This window comes from Mya arenaria, chromosome 11 (genome assembly GCF_026914265.1).
Source record: "Mya arenaria isolate MELC-2E11 chromosome 11, ASM2691426v1".
NCBI lineage: Eukaryota > Metazoa > Mollusca > Bivalvia > Myida > Myidae > Mya > Mya arenaria.
Window position 1 is genome coordinate 60,941,985 of NC_069132.1, and position 25,743 is coordinate 60,967,727.

General features: G+C 34.7%; 2 protein-coding genes across 4 annotated transcripts in view; both read right to left on the reverse strand.

The window, feature by feature from the left end:
• Positions 1–852: 852 nt before the first annotated feature.
• LOC128208205 (BTB/POZ domain-containing protein KCTD3-like) lies at positions 853–18,651 on the reverse strand. Of its 2 annotated transcripts, none has more exons than XR_008256870.1 (20): positions 18,521–18,651; positions 17,543–17,596; positions 17,126–17,171; positions 16,253–16,326; positions 15,851–15,909; positions 15,294–15,374; positions 14,811–14,895; positions 14,287–14,528; positions 13,514–13,604; positions 12,520–12,710; positions 12,113–12,228; positions 11,751–11,838; positions 10,548–10,664; positions 9,424–9,594; positions 8,379–8,534; positions 7,597–7,693; positions 7,024–7,205; positions 5,701–5,865; positions 4,513–4,675; positions 853–2,665 (listed from the first exon to the last, which is right to left on the reverse strand). XR_008256870.1 is itself a non-coding variant. In XM_052911655.1 (20 exons), the coding sequence occupies exons 1-20, from the start codon at positions 18,559–18,561 to the stop codon at positions 2,609–2,611; spliced, it is 2,196 nt and encodes a 731-aa protein (XP_052767615.1). In that variant the 5' UTR covers positions 18,562–18,651; the 3' UTR covers positions 853–2,608. The 2 variants fall into 2 exon arrangements, 1 of the variants encoding a protein (XP_052767615.1); XM_052911655.1 differs by having other exon boundaries at positions 4,593–4,675.
• A 4,021-nt stretch (positions 18,652–22,672) lies between these two features.
• The window catches only part of LOC128209620 (claspin-like), a 29,910-nt gene continuing 26,839 nt past the window's right edge, over positions 22,673–25,743 (reverse strand). For both annotated transcript variants that reach the window (XM_052913731.1, XM_052913730.1), the window contains exon 28: positions 22,673–25,533. In XM_052913731.1, the coding sequence (XP_052769691.1) occupies positions 25,396–25,533 (138 nt within the window). In that variant the 3' untranslated portion in view covers positions 22,673–25,395. The remainder of the gene's footprint in view (positions 25,534–25,743) is intronic.

Sequence of the window (25,743 nt, forward strand, 5' to 3'; positions counted from 1 at the left end):
CCAATCAAATTTTTTTTTGGACGGGCATCATTCCAGTATAGTGGTTCATATTTATTTTAAGTTTCATGAAATTATACCGGCTAGTTACTGAGAAAACGCAGGTGACGGACAGAAGGAAGGACGGACGGAAGGAAAGACGGAAGGACGGACGGACAACGCCATTTCAATATCCCCCGCCTATGAACCCTCCCTATTTCATAGGCGGGGGATAAAAATGCTCTTAATGACCTTGACCTTAAAACAATAGACACAGCAAAGATATATTGGCACCTCTAAATGCTGTCGGAAGGCAGCATTTTACTTGGAATGAATATTAAAAGAAACATAACTTTGATTATTTTTTTTTCATTTTAAATAAAACAAAGGGCAGTCTATGCCGCTAAAAGAGCCCCGCCTTCGTTTCATCAGTACCGGAGTATGATTAGGTGATTAGTTTCCTCAAACACTGACAACCTGTTTTCAAAATAATGTTATGACAGTGCTTCATCAGGTTTGTCCTTCATCAGGTTTGTCGGAGTTTTAAGAAGCTAAACTCTCAATCAAACTCGGGTAAAACTCAATCAAACTATGGTAAAAGACCAAACTCGGGTTTCTGTAAGCGGCGTAAACTGTGCTATGTTTCAATGGTGAAGAAATGGTTAATTTATCTTTGTTTAAAGTCCTCGTTCTGAGCAAATCATTGCCTTCTGAAGCATTTATGATGCAATTTATCATGTGGTATACACTCACTGTACCAAGTTATATTAAAATTCTTCTTGCATAGTTTTCGACATAGCCAATATAACTACTTGAGTGTGTATGTGCACGCTAAATTGCAAAACCAGCTAAATACTGATGTGAACAACACAAAAGCTTCCTGTTTCTTTTATTGTTCAAAATACTTATTGCACATGCATAAATAAATAGAAACTTTAGTAGCATATTGAATAACAACAAAGCTAATAACAATGACACATTTAACATTGAGCAAAAACACACCGTACATGAAGCGTGTGAAGCTATGCTAATATTTAAGTACAACAATTAACATGGGTCAACTGGAGGTATCTCTACCAAATACACGATGTCTATTCAAATGAATAGCTCTTATGTATGAATCCTAAATCAAGCGATGATACCTTTAACATCGTCTATAATAGAAATGCCCAACCTTTTCATAAAGGATATTACGAATAAAAATAATGTATACACATAAAGACGGGATTGATCGTTAATACAGACATGGCAGTTATGACATATAATCATTTAGAGGAAAACAGTATGAGATCTCATTTTATACAGAGAGGTTTCCCAAACAACTTTTGGACTCAACATTACATATATATGTAGTGTTTTCGCAACCTCTGTATATGATGAATAAAGATTACAAATAAAATGTAATGCTTATAACATAATGAAATTAAAACAAGCTATAAGAAATATGATTATTTTAACCTTCGGCTACATCCCTTAGTTATATTGATAATCTGAGGATAGCTGTTACATCGGCAATTCGCTCTGCTGAGGATAGCTGTTGCATCAGCAATTCGCTCTGCTGAGGATAGCTGTTGCATCAGCAATTCGCTCTGCTGAGGATAGCTGTTGCATCAGCGATTCGCTCTGCTGAGGATAGCTGTTGCATCAGCAATTCGCTCTGCTGAGGATAGCTGTTGCATCAGCGATTCGCTCTGCTGAGGACAGCTGTTGCATCAGCAATTCGCTCTGCTGAGGATAGCTGTTGCATCAGCGATTCGCTCTCCTGAGGATAGCTGTTGCATCAGCGATTCGCTCTCCTGAGGATAGCTGTTGCATCAGCAATTCGCTCTCCTGAGGATAGCTGTTGCATCAGCGATTCGCTCTCCTGAGGATAGCTGTTGCATCAGCAATTCGCTCTCCTGAGGATAGCTGTTGCATCAGCAATTCGCTCTGTGATGCTATATTACTATGACTAAACCATGGCATGTTGTGTTAAAGCATTCTTAAGTAAAGCAGTTACAGGTACTTCTGTCGGTAAATTACAGAACACCTCGCCTTTGTAACCCAAGTATTCAAACAAGTTGTCTTGTCAAGTCATGATACATCAGCTTTTAACAATCAGTTTTCAGAAATGTTCTTGCCATTAATAATTTTGGTGTGAATACATTGACATTGGATTTTTAAATCATAATCTGGAAATACAGTCAAAACCTGTTGGTGCGATATCGCTTGGCTTGATTTCCTCGTTGGCTCGAACTGGATGTAGAGGACTGATTTTGTTTGACTTTCTGAAAGCATTCCCGCTTGGCTTGATATTCCCGAAGCTCAAAGTATTTTGGCCGGCCCCTGGGATATTGAGCCAACAGGTTTCGACTGCATTCATTCACAACTCTTCACTATAAATTAAGTACATTAAGTATTCTAACTGACAATATACATATATGTACGTAACATAGACGTTGAGAAGCAGAGAATGAAGACATAAATATCGTACAACAAATAACAATTATTTTTTGAAACAAAATGTACAAATTCTTCTGTTTAATTCTTAATCCTAGGAAGACTGAAATTGAATTGCTCAAGTCTTGTTCAGTCGGAGATCAATCCATTTCCATTTTGAGAGCTGGATGTATTTTATTGTCTATCATATTTGTTATACCCAGTAGCTGTTGTTCTTGCTTTCTCGCCAGTCATGTTCCAAATAGGTTTTCTGTAAAAAAACAACATTAACATCAATGATAACATACAAAAATACATTACAAACCTGCTAAAAAGTGCTTGCTAAACAGTAAAAAATAATATATTGGATGTGTCACAAGTTGTCTTATAATACACAATTTTCTTTGAGGTCGGAAAATTGTTAAGAAGCGAGCCTTTGGCGAGCTTTCTAAAATATTGCCAAGACGAGCTGGAATCAAATTGTGTATTAAATGATGAGCAGTGTGAGATTCTTCTATTACATGTACAGTATGCATTTCTTTTCACAAAGTAATGATTTTCCTGCACTACAAGCATGACATTAATTGAATACCTAAAAGAATTAAAAACAAAATATAGCTGATAATTTAAATTATAAGTAGAATGAATACTGGGATGTTATCCAGTAAGAAACAAAACATAAAACCCTATACTATACTATTCTATGTGTTATGATGGTTATATTTTACTGGAAACAAGGAGAAGCATGTGATAAAATGTTTTATAAAACATTAAGAGCAATTAAAAACGAAAAATTTATATTAGCAGTGATTTTTTTGGTTTAATTTGCTGCCTTCTAAAGGCTGTTTCCCCTTGCGAAAAATTGTCAATTTTTCTCAAAATTTTACAAATTTTCCCAATTTGACAAATTTATGCAGATTACGTTAATGAATAAAAAAGTGATAAATTTGTTGAAATATAAACAAAATCTTGTTGATTTTACTCTTTCACAGCATAATGTATGTATAAAAAAGTTAAAACATGTAAATTTGCCATTATTTTAGCTGTTTTGGCCTGATTTTGTATTTTTCCCAAAGTCAACTTTTTTTCACAAGGCACACAGGCGTTAAAAATAATTCCAAAAAAAATCACTGTTTAGTATTTTATTAGCAGTTATTTTGTTCTATTCATTAAAAACTAACTATTAGTAAATGTTATTTTACTTTAAAAGCATCATTTATTAATCTGTATAGAAAGTAATTTCTTAACGATTAAAAATAGGTTCTTCGCTGCACTTCCTCTGCCCATTCTTATTCATTAAGAATTTACTTCATTTCATCTAACTGTTACTCATACATGAAGTTAGTAAAAATTATCATTAATGAGAACATACATCCAGCATATACAGGTATGTTCACAACATGTCAGTACAATTAAACACAAACCATAACTGAAGTATTATTTTTGGAACAGGTATATATATGTGTTATCTATTATTTTTGTAATATATATCACTAAGGTTAAGTAAAACTGTTTCATATTAGAAGTTACACATAATACTGTAATCATAATCAATTAGTAGCATTGTTAGTTAGATTAAAAATAATTTTATTAAATAATTTATAAATATAAATTAATTATAATTTCAATAATTCTTTATTTCATTTGTCTAAAATTATTTATTTCATTGTCTGAAATAGAAAATTATTAAGTTATTGTCCCTTTTCAACATACCATTTTTTAGTGTGTTTTTTTTAAAAACTTTATTAAGCCTGGAACTCAAATTGACATTCAGGTCTTTACTTCTATTTTATTCCATTATTCTTTTTATTAATAAAGGTTTACCAATTAAAGAAACTCCAAGGATTTCAACTGTTTTAAAGCCTTAAATTATTTGCATTCACTCTTACAAAGACTGCAAATTTAAACTCTCAAATGAAATGGCATAATCTTAATATTCCTTAAAAAATGGCCAATGAATAATCTTCAGTGGTCAGTATTTCTTTTGTACATTATAAACTTACAAAGCTTTCATAAGTATCAGAATATAACAGGAGTTCACAAAATAAAATACTGCCTTTCTGTTTAGTAACCGTCACCCCAACTGTTATTGTTGTAATAATAACCAAATATACTCACAGCTAACTATGCAAGCAAAAGCCCTCAGAAAACACAACTGTTCACAGCCACATGCACAAACATCAGAGTCTATAGGTGACCTGTGGCACGGGAGCCTTTGTTGCCCCGCCAACCGCACCTAATTCCTCCACGCTCTCATTTGCTTCTGATGTGGAAAGGGCACCTGGGAGGGAAATAGTTTGTTAATGTCATTGGCGTGTTTCACCGAATATGATGACAAAGCATCTACCAGTTACAGTTGAACCCTGTTGGCCTGAAATCCTCTATGGTTCATACTGGATGTTTCTTGATACTGAATGTAAGAATTTCCGCTTGGCTCCAATTTTAGGGGGCTCCAGGCATTTTCACTAGTCCCTAAGAGTTTGAGCCAATGAGTTTTGACTGTTACTAATGTGCGGAGATTGATAACAATTGTTTGGTATTCTTGAAATCTTCATGTACATGTGTTATTTATGTTATAAAATGTAGAAACCATTGCTTTTTACATAAACTATAATACACAGGATATTTCCAATTATTAATAATGACATATATTAAAGTTATACTCTACAAGAGAGTTGAATAAACAATGACCACCATTTTAATTCCTCTGTATGCCTACAATACCTTGGTTGGAAATAAAAACTGTAGAAGCACCATTGGAAATAAAAACTGTAGAAGCACCATTGGAAATAAAAACTGTAGAAGCACCATTGGAAATAAAAACTGTAGAAGCACCATTGGAAATAAAAACTGTAGAAGCACCATTGGAAATAAAAACTGTAGAAGCACCATTGGAAATAAAAACTGTAGAAGCACCATTGGAAATAAAAACTGTAGAAGCACCATTGGAAATAAAAACTGTAGAAGCACCATTGGAAATAAAAACTGTAGAAGCACCATTGGAAATAAAAACTGTAGAAGCACCATTGGAAATAAAAACTGTAGAAGCACCATTGGAAATAAAAACTGTAGAAGCACCATTGGAAATAAAAACTGTAGAAGCACCATTGGAAATAAAAACTGTAGAAGCACCATTGGAAATAAAAACTGTAGAAGCACCATTGGAAATAAAAACTGTAGAAGCACCATTGGAAATAAAAACTGTAGAAGCACCATTGGAAATAAAAACTGTAGAAGCACCATTGGAAATAAAAACTGTAGAAGCACCATTGGAAATAAAAACTGTAGAAGCACCATGTATCTCACCTGTAGCTCCTTGTCCCTCCATGGTGGGTCTGTGCATGGAGCTAGCCATGAGTGATGGTGAGGGGCTTATACAGGGGGTGGAGTTCAGGGATTGGCAGATGTCACACTGGTCTAGAAGGCGAACTAACTCCTTGGGGGTGGGGCCACCCAGTGTCTGTTCTTGGACTGTAATGAATTTATAGTCATATTAAAACATACACATGTAAACGACAACTGGTTTCTGTATCAACTAGTGGACATATTCAATAAACATCTTAGATTGAACTTAAGATAAAAGTGAAATCTGGCTGTTTTGATTGGTCATAAAAGATTAATTGGCCAATGAAAGCGCTTAAATTTTGCTCCTTAGATTATGATCAATCTAAGTTGTATATATTGAATATGACCCTAGACCTGAAAATTGTGTCAAGATATCCTGGTCATTAGTGCATTAAAGGGACTAGACACCTCATGAAAAAAAAAGAAATAGTCAAAAACTTACATAGAATTGAAAGCAACGCATTGAATCTTACTTACTGATGTATAACATCTCTTACCACAAATGTATCTTGCAGTTTTTGTGTCTTTTTCTATTCAAAATTTACTGGGTCCCTCTACCTCGTAAATCCCAGTAAATATAAAAAATAACGTTGGTATATGTATATGTACTAATCACATGACTTCACATGCTAAATATAGAGACTATACACTGGAAAAACATTATTGCTATTTTCAAACGGGTAAACCCAGCTAAGACAGTGACAAAATACTTACTCTTTTAATAGTGTAAAATGATGTACTATCGGCATCATACTAGCTCGTATTGACAATTCTAGGCTTGTTTTGAGGAAAAACTGACGATTTTGGGACCATTTGGTGTCTAGTCCCTTTACAGCTGATTTTGCTTTTACTCTTAAAAAATGTCTTTACAATGTGCATTTGAAAATTCATTATATCATCATACTATGTCCTTGGCAAATACTAACCTAAGTACAATGTTGTTGCAAACTTGAATTATTCAGCACTTTGTGCATACTTGAACCTAACCTTGATTGTTACGTATACTCTAATTTAATTAAGCTGGATTGGCATGAAAGCTGAAAGCATAAAGAGTCACTCTCAAGTCCATTTCCTGAGTAAAAACCAGAACCCTGTCCTGGCCATGAGAACGTAAAGTACCCCTGATAGGAATTGAACCTACAACCTTTTGGGTGAGAGGCTAACCTTGATTATGTAGTCTAACCCAATGTAAATTATCAAATGCATACAACAATTTCAATACCAATAAATTTTAATAATATTTTTTAACATCATCATAAGAAATGAGACCCACAATACACATACCGTCTTCAGTTGGGCTCATGAGGTCCAGGGCCGTAGTGAGATCCCACATCTGTATACCCCCGTTTGTGTGCCCCGTGAAGAGGAACCTGCGGGGCCGGGATCCCATTCTGCTTGACCCCTCACACTCGTGCACACGGAAAGCGCTGATAGTTGTCCCATCCACAGATTTAATCACACAAACTCTGGAAATGGAGAAAACAATGCATATAATACTTATAATTATGAGGAACAATTATTTCAGTTTATTTTATTTGGTAAACATGTAAGATTTTGTATTCAAATAATAAATTAAGTTAATCTAAATTGAAGATAAGTTTAAAATTACATTTACAATAAATTATCAAACTTCTTTAAGGTAATCGTTTTAAGCAGTTCTACAAAGTTTATAATTTACATTAAATTATCAAACTTATTTAAGGTGTATAATCATTGTTCTACAAAGTCTCATGTAAATCTTATTAAGGAGTTATGGCCAAGATGTTATAAAATGACATCGCTGATAAAAGTTATTTTTCCCCTAAAAGGCAAACTAGACCAATTAAAAGGTATTATTTAATATTATATTTAAAAAACCTTTTCCCTGATGAGGACAGCCTAATGAAAAGCTGGTCTGTTTCTGGGACAACCTTCTGTACAAACACTTGCTGGTCGTCCTGCTCCCCGAATGGACCTGGGCATATGTGACATTGTTAATTACTTCATATCTTATACTTATGCTATATATGTTATGGGCGCAGGCAAACCAGAACACCAAGGCAACATTCTAAAAATTATCTTAAAGCTGCACTCTCAGATTGACTGTTTTGACAACTTTTTTTATTTTTTTTGCCTTAGAGTAAGCATATTATTGTGCAAATATCTGGAAACCATAGACACAAGACTGCATACAAAAGATCAGATCTCATTTTTTCATATTTACATTAGAAAATTCATGTTTTAATCCAAGGATATACATTGAACTATTAAAATGACACTCTTATTCAAAATAAATACATACACTAACATAATTTTTGAGTTATAAAACCTTTAAATTCTTACTAAATAATGCATTTTATGGTCAGTGCTAAAATATTTACTGTGCTCTACTATAGTCTCATAAGGTAGAAATACCATGCTTTCTGCACCTTTCTTTCAAATTAAACACCGTATCCTTGATAAAAACCATAGTTTTCGACATTTATTCATCCTTTCTTGTTATCAAAACAATTGTATTAACTGTGGTAAATCCTATTTGGGGGTAAGTGTGCTCAAGTTATTTGATAAACAATCTGATTCCAAAGAAACTATGCTGTAAATCAAATTCCCTCAGTATAAGTACAAATATCTACATCCAGCTCAATCTAACTATGCCTTACCGAAGTCATTCCCGGCCATGTAGTTGTTCTGTGGGTCATAATCCTCAAGTGAGATAACTTTGAAAGACGCCAGCGGGGTGGAGCCGGGCTGGGTAGAAATCATTCCACGAAACCTGGTCACGCTCCATGTACGTACATGGTTATACTCCGAACACACTGAAATATAGAAAGTTTGGTTCCTGTCTCCATCTTTTCAAAAAAATTATATATTTGGTATTATTTTATACAACGCTTATGTTTCATGTATTGTATTTCACGCATGTACTGTTTGTTAGTGGATGGGCTAATACTTATATATAGTATGTTAAGCGTTCCAACAAAACTAGTGTATGATTTAATGAGTTTAGGTAGGAATTATAACATGGAGCATAGAACCAGAGTTAATGGGCCCTGCTTGTTGTTGTTGTTGTAGTATTTCTTTAGACCTTGCGGTCAAGGATAACCTGTGAAAGTGCAAGCACTTATTTCCAACGGGGTTCTTTGTTTTTGCTGAAGGGACAGCATGCTGAAGAGACAGTGGTGGGATACAAGGAAGTCCGGGTATGATACCCTAGCTCTTTTTCGAAGAGACCCCTTGGTTCTTTTACGTGCTCGGTGCACCGATACACGGGGTACAACTTTCCTGGGTTAAACCAGTACTGAGTACACCACTTTTCCAAGCACTACCCTTTAAATGCCAAGCGCCAGGCAAGGGAGCTACTTGTACCAACTTTTAACGTCTTTTGGTATGACGCGGCCAGGGATTGAACCCACGACCTCCCGGTCAGTAGGCGGACGCATAACCACTAGGCCACGGAGACGGTTGCTTATGCATGGCTAACATGATGTCACCTAATTAAATGTAATAACTCAATATTTCTCTCCATTTCTATATGCAGTTATTGAGTTACCGCGCTAGGGTGACAATGTGGACTAAGTTTCATAAGAATGTATTTTTTCATGAGTTTATCCATGATGTTGAAGATTACACTAAGGGTATGGCAATATGTCAACTTATTTCTTTTGAAAATAGACAAGCTTAACAACACGCTCAAACTACGCCTACCTGAAACCAGGTGTTTCTCGGACAACATGACTTTAGTGACGGGACTACGATGTACAGTGAAGGTCTGAAACAACTGTGGTCCGTGCCCCACGGTCTCTGGGTGTTGTACAATCACCCGCACTGTGCCCGAACTTGTACCATAGGCTATTTCTATCCAGTTACCACTAAGACCTGAAAGAAAGCAGAATATTCAGGTTGTCATTTGTAGAAAATTTATGTAATGCTTAAAATTTCTTCTTGTATAAAATTAAAGAAACATCCTTTGTTCATACATGTAAACAATAATGATTTAATGTCTGTATTTATTCATCATAATGATGTTGGTTTAAGAAAGAGGGCAAGTACTAAAAACCTGTTTTTGAAAAATTTCAGAACTTTTTCACCAAATTGTCAGAAATTGCTTCCATAAACTAAAACATGCTTTTAATAATATAAGCAAAGTGGTTAATTTGAAAATAAGCAACGGAATGGGAATAGCTTAAACGGTAAACACAAACAACCAGATAAAACCTTGTACTTCATTTCGACCTAACAATGGTGACTGGCCTAGCAAGGAAATATTAAGTGTTACAACTCATGTAAGAAAAAAACAGTTTCAATATTGTCTAACATAGTTTTGTATGGTTTCTTTATCAGGGATGTGATTGACCTGGCAGCTGGAGGGCTGAAACCATTTCCGCCATAGGTTCTGGGGCACTGGGGCACTTTTGGGGTCAAAAGCACACTGGCTTTTTAGAAGCTCTTTTGAGGGCTTTTCTTACTTTAAATTTGAAGCAAACACTGGATTATCAACTCTTACAACCAAAAGCACTTTAGTAACTTTTTAAATCAGCTAAAAAAAATAATATATATATTTATTTTATTTATTTTTTTTGGGGGGGGGGGGGTCCCTGGGGACATAAGATCCTCGGAATTCCGTAAATCCACGGACAAATCACATCCCTGTATATAAAGAACAAATCATGCGTTTAAGATTTTTAAACTACCTAGTAATTGTACAGGTATACATGTACATTCAAATATTGTCTATTACCTCTCAATTTTTGAGGTTTGAAGTACCGGTAATTTAAACGAATTTGATAAACATTGATAGCTATTCTGTTAAATAAGACACAGTGACTTACTGGTTTTTGGCGTAAGATACACACTGAGCGCCGTGACTTTATCCCCGGCAGGGTCACGGTACAACTCTGTCACCAAGAGATCATTGTCCTTCATACGTAACGGAAACTTTTGCATGTCTGGAAATGTAAGTGTATCGTTAGTTTTTGTGACATACACTGTAGCTTGTCAAGTTTTGGGTAGGTATTTAAAGCTGCACTCTCACAGATTTAACAATTTCACAACTTTTTCATTTTTTGTCATGGAACGAGCCAATTTTTGTGAAACTCCATGGAAACTAGTTATATAAGACTGCTGACAAAAAAATCAGATCGCAGATTTTTATACAAGTTCAAAAATTGATGTTTTAAGCATTTTTCTTAAACCATAAAAAATTAATCTTCGAATGGAAATATGAAAATCTACGATCTGAATTTTTGTCAGCAATCTTATATGATTGGTTTAAAGATATTTACGCAAACATTTGCTCTTTCCAAGACAAAAAATAAAAAAGTTGTTAAAATGGTCAATCTGTGAAAGTGCAGCTTTAAAAACAACTTTTACAAAGATTGTCACCTAAGGTGGTGATCTTGACTAAATTCTGTGTATTTCTAACCTTAATTGGCAATATGTAACTATTGTTATTATCATTTTATACCGTGGTTATATCTGGATGAACGGGAATTCATGCGTAGCACTGGTTTTTTACTATACAAATAATAAATTGCATAGCCATACACATAAATGAAATAAATCTGGGCAGAAAAGTGTGGCCAGTGTGAGCTCAAACCCATGATCGCCGGAACACTAGCACAGCGCTCAAACTGAGCTAATCAGGCAGCTGGTTCTTACCAACACACACTACAATTCTCCACCCATTAACCTTAATGGATGACAGAGGCTCCTGGTGTGGGGCTTGAACTAATGACCGCCGGAACACCTGCACTGGGCTCTAACCAACTGAGCTAACCAGGCAGCTGGTTGTTACCCACACACACACTACAATTCTCACCCAATTAACGTTAATGGATGACAGAGGCTCCTGGTGTGGGGCTTGAACCAATGAAAGCTGGAACACTAGCACTGGGCTCTAACCAACTGAGCTAACCAGGCGGCTGTTTCATACTCACACACACTTTACATACACCATCATCATCATCATCAACAATTTTCTGTGGTCTTACAAAATGTCACTTATGTTTTCTTGAAATGATACCAATACTTACCAATGTAGTATACTGAACCATTTTCACAACCAAGCAAGAGGAATGAGCCAGCCTTATCATAGCTGGTGATAGGAACAACATCCTGGATCTAAAACGAAGCAATAAATTCGCTCAAAAAACATTCCAAATAACATGAGTATCTCGATATATGTACTTGCTTTATATGTTATTTGTAAATTTAAAAATGTCATTTCGATGTTCAAAACTGATATCTCCCAAGATATAAGTCTATTTATTATTTTTAATGGAAGAAACATGACTGTATGAGGAGATTGTGAAGTAATAACTATTCTTAGAACAACTGTTTAACTATCAGCAGATGTACGTTTTTTATTTTTTGTATAGAAAAGACAATGGTATACCTGCCAGTTATGAGTCATTGAGTGCCACACACCAACTTTGCCCATTTTGTTGAGTGCCACCAACTGACTTCCAATAAAGAACAGCGAATCTACGGACACATGCATGTTGAACACCCCTGAAAAATAAGGGTACTTATTGGTCATATTGTTTTTGTATGCATTATAAACATGCAATATGAAAGTCAGTTTAATAAGATGTAATTTTCTGTATCAATGTTATGAGTACACCTCTCCAGGTCCATTACTTTTCTACTTCCAGCCAAGGCCGCTATCATCTTGCTAGAGTTATCTCAAAATCCACCCACCTAATTTCCTTCATTTGCCTCCATCATAAATGGACCACAGCCAGACAAAACCTTCAGAAAAGGCAACCACCATCTTGCTAGATTTTTTAAAAATTCACTCACCTATTTCCCTGCATTCGCCATCATCATAGATGGACCACAGCCTGACAATACTTCCAGCCGAGGCCGCTATCATCCGGTTTGAGTTATCCTGGTTAGACGTCATCACCTTGGCGTTAATGGCAATTCTCTCTATTGGGGTTTCAAGGTATTCACTAGTCCACAGCAGATGCCAGCCTGTTGAATCCTTCATCCTAAAATGGTACACATAGTACATTTGGTATTATACATGTAGTTTCTCATAAGTCTTAAACAAATTTTTCATTTCTTTCTTACAATATCTTTTAAAAGAGCTGAGGTTTAAAGTTCCAATCCTGATCATACTTATACAATGTTCAACATGATAGCAGGATTTCCCCAGGGATTTTTTAACTGAGAGTTCTGGGATGGACATGGTTGACAATTTGGGGGTCCCAATACAATAACTAATACTCAATTTGAATTTAAACTTTAAACATTATATATTTTACAACGATTGTGAAGGAAGCTATGATAGCTTATACGAAGTCACTCTCGTTGGCACGATGTTGCGCGAGAGTGTTGTCTTGTGTTGTGGGGGAAACCGGAGTACCCGGAGAAAACCCACTTGTCCGGCTTGGTGACCACTAACCAAACTCACATGCGCCCAGGCCGGGAATCGAACCCGGGTCGCCTTGGTGAGAAGCGAGTGCGCTAACCACTGCGCTAACCGGACAACCTAAATTCGAATTTGAATTCATTTTGGGGGTTCTAGGGAGTTACTAAGCCAGAAGATTGCATCATAGACATGTTTTCTGCATCAGGGAAAACCCAGTTATAGTAAAATACTAATTGTTGATGAGTTTATAAAGGTTTGCCTGTGCCCTATAAAGGCTGCATTATGGCTTGACCATGTCACATCCCCAAGTGTGACTTAACAAAAATTTTGAGTCATAATGTTTACAGTACATTATAATACTTCTCACACTGAGACTTGTAACAATTCCTCTAATATAAAGTGCTCCTGAAACCAACTAACCTAAAGCAGCAGACAAAGTGAGGGAAGGCAACGGCTAGCCAGTTGTGGTGGCCTCGGATCATTGTTACTCGCAGAGGGTCGGTCCGGTAACCTGAGGTGCATAAGGTAAGAAATGTTCTCTTTTGATCAAATTAGGATAAAATTATAATATTAAGAGTAGATAAGAAATCATCTATTTGTATTGTTGTAGACAATTGTTGTATATACTCGTTATGGCATTCCAATAAATGCCAGAGATGTGATAGTCATTAAAAAACAGTGGATAACACATAAAAAGATTAGATAGAGACAAAAATTCTGGATTTTCTTACATGCAACAATGCAGACATTCATTAATCCAGTATACATGTGCAATCGATATTAATATAATATGATACTAGGCCTAAGTACTTTAAAATTATTTACATACAATGTTTATATACAGTCATCAAAATTAAAATTTTGGATGAACAAACTCTTTTACTATTGCTTGGCATCCAATTTTTTAACAAGCCCTGTTATATAAAAGTCAGAATTCGAGCAAGCCCGGAAGTTATTTCACCAGTGCAGGGATTGCGGGCTTGTGTTAATTTCGACCACTGTATATATATATATATATATATATATATATATATATATATATATATATATATATATATATATATATATATATATATATATATATATATATATATATGGACTTGATCTTATTGACATTTCTTCTTTTTCTAGGCTAGTAAAATGAAAACACATCTAAGGTCTATTTTTATTGATAATCAAAATATTGCTATTACCATGTGTGGGGGTAGCGTTTGCCAACCGGCTACTCAAAGTCTCATATGGAACAGGACGAGAAATTGAGCGGGCATCAGCTGACAGTGTTAGACGGGACAGGCTATGCGTGGATGGTGTCCGCGTGATACTTGATTGAGATCCTCCACGAGCCAGGGCGGATAAATCGACAGACGTCTGGCGGGTATGTGCATGTGTGTCATCCATTCTTGAGGGGCTGGAAAGGGCTTCTGCTGCAGAATGCCTATAAAAATAGAAAAACGCCCATAATTTTTAATGAAATTGCAATAAATACAATACATGAAAAAAAAAAATTAGTTTTTTTTCCTTTTAATCTTTTTGAACATCAAAGTTTGAAATTTGTGAACGTAGCGCCACCAAGCAAATTACATTCAGCAGCTCCTGGTAGGTAGATTGCTTTTTATAATGAATGATTGGAAAAAAATTCACAACAACCACTTTTGAAATTTGTTTTTTTAAGAATGGTCTCAAAGATTCAAGGCTTTGTACATTATGATATTCTCACCTCTGTTGTATGTTTGTCCTGGCTGTATTATCCACACTGACCACAGACTGTGACCTGCTCCTCATGAAATCTGGCACTGGTGGACCTTTACAATGGAAACAGATAAATGAGAATATAATTTTTTTTATGTACATGTATAGCGGCGGTCATTAAACATAAATCATATTCACAACACAGAAATTCATATTATGAGCTTGTCATCCAAGTCCGTTACAATTTGAACACATTTTGCATCAAGTAAGCATCAAGAACTAAAAAATATATTCTATAAATGATATCATATGATAAATATTGATATCATAAATATCAATTCTGACTGGAACCAGTTCAATCATTTATTTATTCATTACTTTAAACAGTCTTGTAAACTTCAAATTAACAGTAACCTAGAATTTCAAACACACACTGCAATGACTAACAGCATAATTCAAAAGGCAGTCAGTAAGAATAAAACAATGAACTATTTTGATAATAAAGACATACATGGAGGTCCGAGGTAGCCATGGAAGAGAACATCACCGCAAGATGCAGCATCTAATTCTTCACAAAGGCACAACCTTCGAACTGAAAACATGTTGTAGTAATTGCTCTAAACACGCTTTCATACTGATTCTAGGAACATGATGCTGAATAACACAAAGATGAAATTGATTATGATAAAAATCATGATACTTTTACTGTCTAACATATAAAAGTTTTATGTGAAATTAATTATAGAGCTACAATGCTAATATCAATTTTAAGTCTAGGCTCATATCGTCATACAGTATAGAAAGTAAAAATGTCAAACTTATTTTACGCATTTGGCTTTATTGCTTGATGTTTTTCTATTGATGTACTGGCAGTTAATTGTTGGTTATAAGTATAGTAATACTTTGTTGTATATGCGTTCCCCTGTAAATACTTGTCCACATAGGCAATGGCTTTCTGGGTGTAATGTAAATAAAACTTTTTATAACCAGATTTTATCTGTCATCTTTATTGAGTTCCAGGTCACCAATACAAGGGAGATAATCACACAGACAATCATCCAAACTTACCAAGGGGCTTTATTCCATAGAATTCAGCTTCATGCTTAAGACTGCCTACGTCCACATTTCTGAAAAGCAATTTACTAAATATTGAAGCATTAGGTAGTTTACCATGATACTCAATTCCTAAATTTTAAAATCTACAAGTAAATCGGTAATGACTGTTTGTAGTCCTAAGATTTAACTTAAATACTCTTTAACTATTTCAATACGGAAAAAAGTAGCATAAGATTCATGTACATTGCTTAAATCTGGAGCTATTAATAAAATGTTATGTATTGCAAAGTAAGATTATTCCATTAAAATTGGTTCAACACTCCCCTTCCCCTTCCTTCCCTCCCCTGAAGTAAGGGAGTCATGTTGTATTCTCGTGAAGTCTGGAAGAGAGATGCTCATTGTTTATTTACTTACGTCAAGTCCACTTCCTTGGTTCTCAGATAGTTCAGGATCACAGAAAACAAGGACGGGTCTCTGTCAATGAAAACCTGAAGAAAATAATGACAAAATTATCTATTTGTGAACAGTTTTTTAAATCAAAATAATACACATGGTCCATTTATTGACCTAACTAACTATTGACCTTTTATTATTAAATAAATATTAGTTCTAAGCTACAAACATGTTATGTATATCTTACAGTTTGGCTTCTAAATATAGATACAATACAATGTACTTGTTTAACTCAAAAGTTCAGTTTTTACTCTGGAGAATAAATGTATTAATTTTACCCATTATGTACAACTGCATCTATGGGATTTACTGATTATAGTGATTAAACATTATTGTATGCTGAAGCCAAAAAAAATAAAATATAGTTGTTGAAGCAGATATAATAATATAAATTAGGCCAATATAAATTCATTGCAGGATTTCATCCAACAAATGCTTGTTTAAAAATGGGGGGGGGGGGGCGGGTAACACTTTTTCTTAGAATCATGACTGTTTCATCATTAAAACATATAAGTGTTCGTGCTCTTTCTTATTGCATAAGATGATACGGGACGATATACATGTATTTCTAAACAAACCATGAACACTTTTGTAACAATTCTCCTCTTTTACATGTGAATGTTAACATCGACACCGGCTTGTATGGATAAATGCTGTTCCTGGACAGTACCGGACCGATACAGACCCCAGTTCAACATTTTTAATTGAGTCATTAAAATTTAAGGGGCTGCGGAAAAAAGAGGGAGCGGGCGGGGATGAAAATCTTGCAACTAATTTATATAAGCCTTAATACTATGACTGAAATGGTAGATAAAACTGGACCCCAATACTTACAGCCCCCTTCTCATCTTTAAGTGATGAAATCCTCCCACTCAGTAAACTGAAAAAAATACCAATGATTATGAACTCAAATTTATATACTACATGTAGAACTAATCTAATTATGAGACACTTGCGGAAAGAAAAGAGGTACAATGTACAATAAATGGTACATTAAATGTTTAAAGGCTCACAGCTGACATTTGCAACTCCTGGTCAAACCAGAACAAGGGTCAACAATAAAGGGCTGCACATGGTTGCCTGTGGCAAGGAAATGGCCATTTATATAAATATTTATATAATTTAACCTGTTTAGAACAAGATTAAGAATTCTTAAAAACTATGATATAAAAAGATATTTTACATAAAATTATGAATGGTATATGTCAAGTTACTTGACTTAAAGCCGACCAAAGCTTGCTTTAAACCAACCTTGTAAAAAACGATTCTGGAATCCATGTCAATGTTTCTTTTGAAGTAGAAAATCTGTAAATAAATGTGAAATATAAAATGATTTTCATATACAATATTTTTTACTACCCAATTAAATAAAAACAAACACAAACTATATTTTAATCAGCTTGAAAGTATTTAATAAAACTTCAAAAATTATTATTACAGGGACATATAAACCAAGGATTGAAAACTTCCATCTACAGTACTCTCCCCCTTTCCCTTTTCTTCCGTGGTTTTTCGCTTTAGCAACAACAACAAAAATAAATGTTCGCATTCTGCAAATACAGGTTTTTCGGCTCTCGGCAACTGATCAGTCCATTGAAGAATTCATCCGAAATCATATCGGCCATATTATTTTAAGTGGCAGAATTTCAACAATACCTGCTGAGCTTGTGCTAAGATTACAGAATCGTGGATATTTTTTCTTACGATACTTTCAATGAAAGTGGCTGTCAAAATATTTAGTTCAAAACACAACATCAAATCAGATTTTGAGTGCAAACCTTATCTTCAAATCCACAGACACACGAGTGACAACCATTCTAAACATGTTGTCGTGGGCGGTTTTTTCTCAATCAAGAATGCTTTCTCTGTTTTCATACTTACCATAAGCATTAAAAACAGATAAAGATGTCATACAAGCTCGTCAATTGCTGTCTTGCATGTTTTAAATATAGTCTGTATTTAATATATAATAACATCAGTAAAAGCAGAAAAATAAACCTTTTTAAGTATAATAACCTTTTTCTTATTTTCCAAATTTATGGACTTCTCACATTTATTTTCCCAAATTGAAAAGGCAAAGGAAGTAAAACTATTCTGACAAATAATCACTGCAAAGTTAGTCCTGTCAGTGTGTAATTAAAATTACAGTGTATTTGACAATCTCTGTCCGAAAAAATAGTTATGTCCGAATTGTATTTCTTTCACATCAAATAAAACGTTAAAACTAACCTTTTCCCTCCAACATTAAGCTGAATTATTTCGCCTGGCATCTGGTTGATAAAGAACTGCTACGAATAAATTGTAAAAAAAATGTTTACTTATTTTAATCATTACGTATTTACACCGGAAGTTGACATTGCTCATTTACCAAAAAGAAAATAGAGGTAGGTTACTCACAACTATTACTATTGTTCTATTTAGTACGTCAAGTAATGGAAAGGAGTTTGATTAAAATGACATATAATGCCCCAACACAAGTGATTTTAAAAAATAGAAAAAACAATACACAAATTGTTTTGGTTTTCCGCTACCAAAACTGTTGCAAACAAATTTCAACACCTAAACCAGTCACTGTCATTGTTACGTCAAACTAATTGACGTTAACAACGTTAAGTTGTCGCTTTATAGCAACAGCAATCAAAACGCACTCCAAGCAGATATACACGTTTGATGATTTTCTAATGATTCAAACGTGACAATGGGGAATCTTTTGTGTTGTTCTAAGTCACAGCACTTAGAATCTTCTGATTTTACAGAAGAGTTAAAGCGGGAAGGACAGATTGATGAAATAGAAGACTTAAAACAACCGGCGGTAATCGACATTGACGGTAAAAAATAATAATAATTATTAAAAAATAATAATAATAATAATAAAAAATAATAATAATAATAATAATAATGATAATAATAATAATATTGATTTATTATAATAATAATAATAATAATAATAAAAATAATTCTAATAATTCTAATAATTACTACTTATATTAACAATAATAATAATAATAATAATAATAATAATAATAATAATAATAATAACAATAATAATAATAATAATAATAATGATAGGCACATAGAACAAATGAACAAAAATAATTGATAAAAATACTTTTTAACTCACTTTAAAAATAACATACAACATACATAAATTGTGATGTCATTTATGTTAGTTCTTAATTGTCTTGAACCAGCCCATCTTCACATTTAAATATATACATCTGCCATTTAATTTCATTTATGTTTGATCTGGAATAAAAATAATAATATTTCAATTTGCCTTCTTTTGCAGAAGAGCATGTAAAGAAATTCGAGGACGTGGTCATCGAGGTCTCACGTAGCAGTGATGCACTTACCATTGATGTCTGTGACATGGAGAAAGGTATTGCACTCGGCAATGACGAGGTTAGTGAACACAGTGGAGGTATTGAGGATGTGTATAGTGATACTGAAGCTACTGAAAATCCAATTCCAAAAGTGTCACCCCTGTCTATGTTAATACATGAGTGTCAAAATATGTCAAACAGAAAAACCGAAGATGATTTATACCAGAATATAAATCAAGATACGCATGGCACAACATCCAAATATAATGATGACGTAATGTGTGTGGTGCGGGATGCTTTAAATACATGTCGCATTGACCTTGAAAATGAAACCTCATATCCTGAAGTCCTGACAAAAACTACAAATGAACTCCCCGAGGAAAAAACAGCATGTTCCAAATATATCGATATTGTGGTGGATGAAAACCAATTTTGTACTGAACCAAATGATGACTTTGGAAACAATTCGAGTGATTTGGATGAACATCTTGTAGCTCTGACCGAAACTAAGGAAATTATAACTCTAAGGGAAGACGGAGCTGTAAATCTGGAGTCTAACACAATCACAGACTATAAACATTTTGAAGATGTTGTCGAGGTCCACGATCTTGACAGAGACTTTTACAAAACCATAGACGATTCCGTTCCAATATGTGATGGTACAAGTGACAATGTAAAATATCCACCCCGAGACAATTTAGACGCTGATCAACATTCGTGTCAGGAGACGTCAAAAGCAGAAATGAATATAGAACAACTAGCCAACATTATAAGGCCAGCAGCTGAATATGCTGAAAGTGAAAAACGTTCCACAAATATAATCAGACGTGAAGACAGCATCAGACCATCTTTTTTACCTAAACGTCAATCACCTTTGGTAATTTCCGACATTCCATCAATAGCTAACACCGATACGAATCCAACCGAACAGGAAGAAGACGCTCGATCATACGACGAGAAACCAAGTGAAGAGGAGACAAGACAACTGAACAAAGAAAGATTAGAAGAGCTTTCACGGGACAACATTAAGCCAAGATTGAAACTAATAGAATACTTAATAGACGACGACTACCAAGAATGGCCAACTCCAGAGGAAAAGATTAACAATAAGGAATACAGACATGGAACTCTCGCAGTGCTAAAAGAGAAACGACAGGAAGCATACAAGAATATGGTGAAAGAACACGCGGAACGCGAGGGCGCCATGATGGCAATGGAGAAACAGAAGGAGAGAGTGGCTATAGATGCAGTATCCAACGAAGATATCCAAAGACCAATATCACCAGTGTTACCAATTATTCTTAACCAGTCTACAGAACAGACCTCAAACTACATCCACGCTGGAGGAAGGAGGTTTACAAAAGAGGGGAAAGGCGGCGGACACGTGAACAAAGAGATGCACGATGATGTAGAGGAGCGATATAGTTCCACGCCTGATTCGGACTCCGAGAGGAAAGAGGTATACATGTAGTTCATGTTTATAGCTTTTGCCTTACGGTCTTTGAGCCGTTTTATTTATCATGTATTGAATTGGAGTTGGGGTTTTAAACGTGAAATTCAAAATCATTATTATGTCAATGATGTTATTTTGTCTGTTACAGGTAAACGAACTGGAAGAGAACAGGGAAGGATGGCCACCTCCAGCCTTCATGTTTGAAACACTCAGACAAAAACGCCTAGCTACGGAGAGAGCATTGCTGATGAAACAGCAACCCGAGGAAGCAAATGTACCTGAAAAGACCATTCCTGCACCTATACAGCGACGATTCTCGTTTTTACCAATAGACCAAAGGTCTGACAGTTCGGAAGAGAGTGTCTCAACTATTTACTCATACACAGACGAACAGGAAGCTACAGCAATCCAGCGTCGTTTGTCTTATTTACCAGGCAATGACCGCTTAGATATCTGCAGATCGGAGAACACCACACTTGGCGCTCCATCAAGGTACACATGCAACACTGCAAGTGTAGAATGCCTCCCTGCAATCCAGACTGACAAAGACGCTTCCAGATCGTCTCTCAGCAACCAATCCTTTAATCCAGTGTCTGAGGTAGGAGTGTCCAGATCTTTGTGTGGGTGGACAGAAAGAGGCAACGTGTTCGCTTCTAGCACATCAAAACCCCTTCTGCCAAGAATGGAACTGCCAGCAATCGGAGCAACAAGAAGTGGGAACAGCTTTCTGACAAAAACTCTACCTGCAGTGCCAAACGGAAACAGAAGCAGACCACCGTTTTCATTCAGTAATCACCTGACCAATGCAGCCCTACAGAACACACTGCTAGAAGCCACCACCAGACTTAGGAATGCAGTAACGAAAGTGAGTGCAGACGATCTACATAGACTTGAAGTTGAGGACTCGAACAGTGTTTCGCCTAGTCCTAGGTCAGTGTTACCGGCGATTAGAAACGAGCGAGAAATAGTGAATACACCTGAAAGTGCCAAATTGTCAAGACATAAATCGCACAGGAGCCTGGACAAAATGTAATCATGACTTACCAGATACCGTTACACATTATGATCTCGAAGTGACATGTTGTCATGGCAAAATTTGTTAACAAACAAGTGATGATATATTTCAAAATTGAAACCCGCTTATATCTTTTTGAATAAAGCACTTAAAACACTCCATGTAGTACATTTGTATGTGGTCATAGTGTGAACACAGTTGATACAAAGTCAACAACCTTCAACTACACATACCATGTTAATGTTAATATTCCTCTTGCTTTAAATTCTCCTTTCATTCTAGGTCAGTTATAATGACGTCATCGTTCTTTTTACCCCAACGAAAAATTAAATTTTTATTAAAAATCCTGTCACCGGTAACCAGTACTGCATTTTTCATGTATATCGAGTCTTGGTTTAAACATATTTATTTCATGAAAATATACAAGTGACAACATGTATCATATTCTAAATAATTAAGAATTTGATCGCAAGCTAAAAGCTCGAGTCTTGTTGGGCAATCAGTAGTTTGCTTATAGACAGACTTAGGTACACAGCTGTTTTGAATTTAAACAGATTCATTAATTATTTAGAATGAAAACGAACAGGAAATAGGTTTTCCATTTTATTGTACCAAATAAGGTACATCAAGTTATTTCTGTACATAATTCAACATAAAATTTCACTAATTAATAATCATACATTCTGATTTTCAAACATGTGTTGAGTGAGTACACTGAAACTAATATACTTACAGTATTAAATAAATGTACACATCTAACAATAACATATACAACAAATACTGTATCTGTATCTGTGTTTAAAGGATACGAAAAAATATGCATACAAGATTCCTGTAAGAATTTTAATTGTAAGGAAAACGAGGTCAAGTTTGATAAATGTTACATTTCTGTTCTCAATTTACAATCTATAGCACTAAACTAAACTGCTTGTGTTGTTCATATGCTCTCCAGCAGTGTCACGTGGAAAAGTAGGAATATGAAAGCTTATATGACAAAATAGTAGGGAGTATTGTTTTGCATCAAAAAGAAGGAAAATAAGGAATTTTGTGCATTAATTTAAAATCATTCAACAACAATTTGCTATCTTATTAAGGGTTACTCCAGAAAAACATACATCATTTTTTCGCTTATTTGAGTCCCAAAAGGCTAAATCTGCATCTGTAGGGGGATGGTATAATTTAAAAGTGCCTCCCCCCGGGGGTTATATGTTTAAATGGAATAGCCTCGAGACACTTTTTAATGTCATTTACTAATTTCATCAAAACTGTGATTGAACTAGGCCCTGAACAACAGTTTTCAAATTGTTGAAGTTTATGGCCACCTAACCATCCCAGGTCACCAATATTTCAATTTACTCATAAGCACTTTTTCGGACACATGAGGTAATAGGTGAAAAAATGAAAAGAAAATGTCAAACTGATCTACAAATCGGTATTATGAAAGGTTTCTACAAGAAGTGGAACTAAATAGGAGGCCTTTTTCACAAAGTGGGGACAGTAGGAACGGTGGCGAGTCAGTAATTATAAACATAAGGTGTGCTTGATGTGAGTAGGCCAAACAATTTTGGCATTTTAATTAAATTCCAATATATAGCAAATTATTACAGCAACAAACCATACATGTGCATTTCAGTAATTACTTCTTGACATCAACTGGAACATAAAGTCACATGTCCCTGTTTTATTTAAAAGCTGTTAAACCCCTTGTGAAAATTTACACCAATCCAACTTTAATATACATAATAACTTAAGTATACATACAACACTACTGCTATAAAACACCACTTTCTTTGGAACATCAGAAATCAATTTGCATAAATAATCATTATATCATGTTAACTTTTCTAATGGTTCTAATTGTTAATTTTCCGGCAGTCAATTCTATTTACTGTAAGTCAGTCAATTTTTATTACATGTATATCTACAAATACTAGTACATATTTAAAGAATACATGATTGTAATATCACAATGCTTACATAAATGTAATTCAAGTATATTACAAATGCCTTTAACTATTCAAAAACAACATCTGAATAGAATTAGTGTTAAAACCACTAAGGAAGATGTTTTCTGTTAAGATGTGATATACAAATAACATAGCCATTTCATCCAGCTTTTGGTACTTAAGTTAAATATTGATGTCGATTGACCCCTGATGTAATTTAAAGGTAGTTGCTGACTGATTATTATTACATGTACTATATAAAATAAATGCCCCCAATAATTAATCGAGAAATGTCAGAGATATATATACAAAAAAAAAACTGTTTTCAATATCAAATAAAATTGTCATAATTTTCTTATTTTCTTTTTCCAAACATAAAACCCTATCAAGTGACACAAATAAAAATATGGCATTCACTGGCATCGAAAATCCACTAAGCTACTTTAATCAGTAGACACGTTGATGGATTCTTAGCCTTTTGCATTTATTCTACATGTAAAAACAACGAACATACAATCAGAGATCTACAGGTAACTTGAACACATGGGTGGCAGTGAACACATGGGTGGCAGTGAACACAACTGGTGCTTGATGTATTAGAAATGGTGACAACTTGGGTGAGTATTTCAAAATGTGATAATGATGTGTATTATTCTTAATGGGAAATACTGCAACCAAACAGAACATGAACAACCAGGTCCTACCAATATAACCCTTCTCAACTTACATGAAGAAAAAATGGCAGCTAACAGTGTGTAGTATTTAATTTTAAGTTTTGAGTATGAGCTTAGCTTTTTTCTGACATAACAAATCTTGCTTGACACAATAAGTCGACTAACAATGTGGAAAAAGATGTTTACATTTTCATACATGATCCATAAACAATCCTAGTTTTCAACTACTGACTGTTAACTTTGCAAATCACTTCCTTCCAGGCGCGTAGTTAGGGCCAACGTGGGATTACGCAGATTTAAATTAGTTCATTGACGGACAGCATATTAACCCCTTTACCCCCCTTCAGTTTTTATTTCAAATTTGGAATTTTTGGTATGACAAAAACTTTAACCTGTCCTATTTTCATTACGCACCTGCGTATTTGAGTACAGTCAGCTACACAGATGACATCTTTTCAAAGATTACTTGAAAATAATCATGATGATGAGAAATACCAGTAAAAAAGCTATTAAACTGAGCATCATCATGTATAAAAATAAATTGATACACATTTCATAAACATTTAACATTACATTGAATGTTATGTCGTTTTAAGAACAATTTACATTTGATGATACAATTCAATACATTAAATAGAAAAAATATATTAACATTTTGTAAAACTATCTAACACAGTATATGACATGGAGGAATCACAAATGTTGAAATATGCTGGCTCCTGTGGAACCCTTGGAGTCCAACTTGGGGCGTTTTGCTGGCTGTTTATTTATCTGGGCTTGTAAAGACTTCTGGCTCGGCACATTGGCTTTTCTCTGTTTTCCTTTAGGGGCCTTTTGAAATACAAAATGTGGCTAATTAAACATTATCACATGCTTTTACTTAGATGTAAACTGTGATACAATAAAAGAATATTCAGTCGAGTTGAGTTATAAGAAAAAGAAAATGCACATTGTTAGTTTAACAGTTAGCGTAAATGGTTCGATGGTTGAATACTTGACTATAACAAATTTTGTTAAATGTTCTATCATTTACATATTTTT

What these genes read in the sequence shown, in the direction of transcription:
- LOC128208205 (XM_052911655.1), bottom strand. Translation starts at nt 18,561, where the DNA reads ATGCCAGGCGAAATAATTCAGCTTAATGTTGGAGGGAAAAG. An exon ending in TTAAAGATGAGAAGGGGGCT is followed by an intron (nt 16,327 to 17,125) that starts GTAAGTATTGGG and finishes TATTTTCTTCAG; the next exon opens with GTTTTCATTGACAGAGACCC. An exon ending in TGGCGAATGCAGGGAAATAG is followed by an intron (nt 12,229 to 12,519) that starts GTGAGTGAATTT and finishes CTTATTTTTCAG; the next exon opens with GGGTGTTCAACATGCATGTG.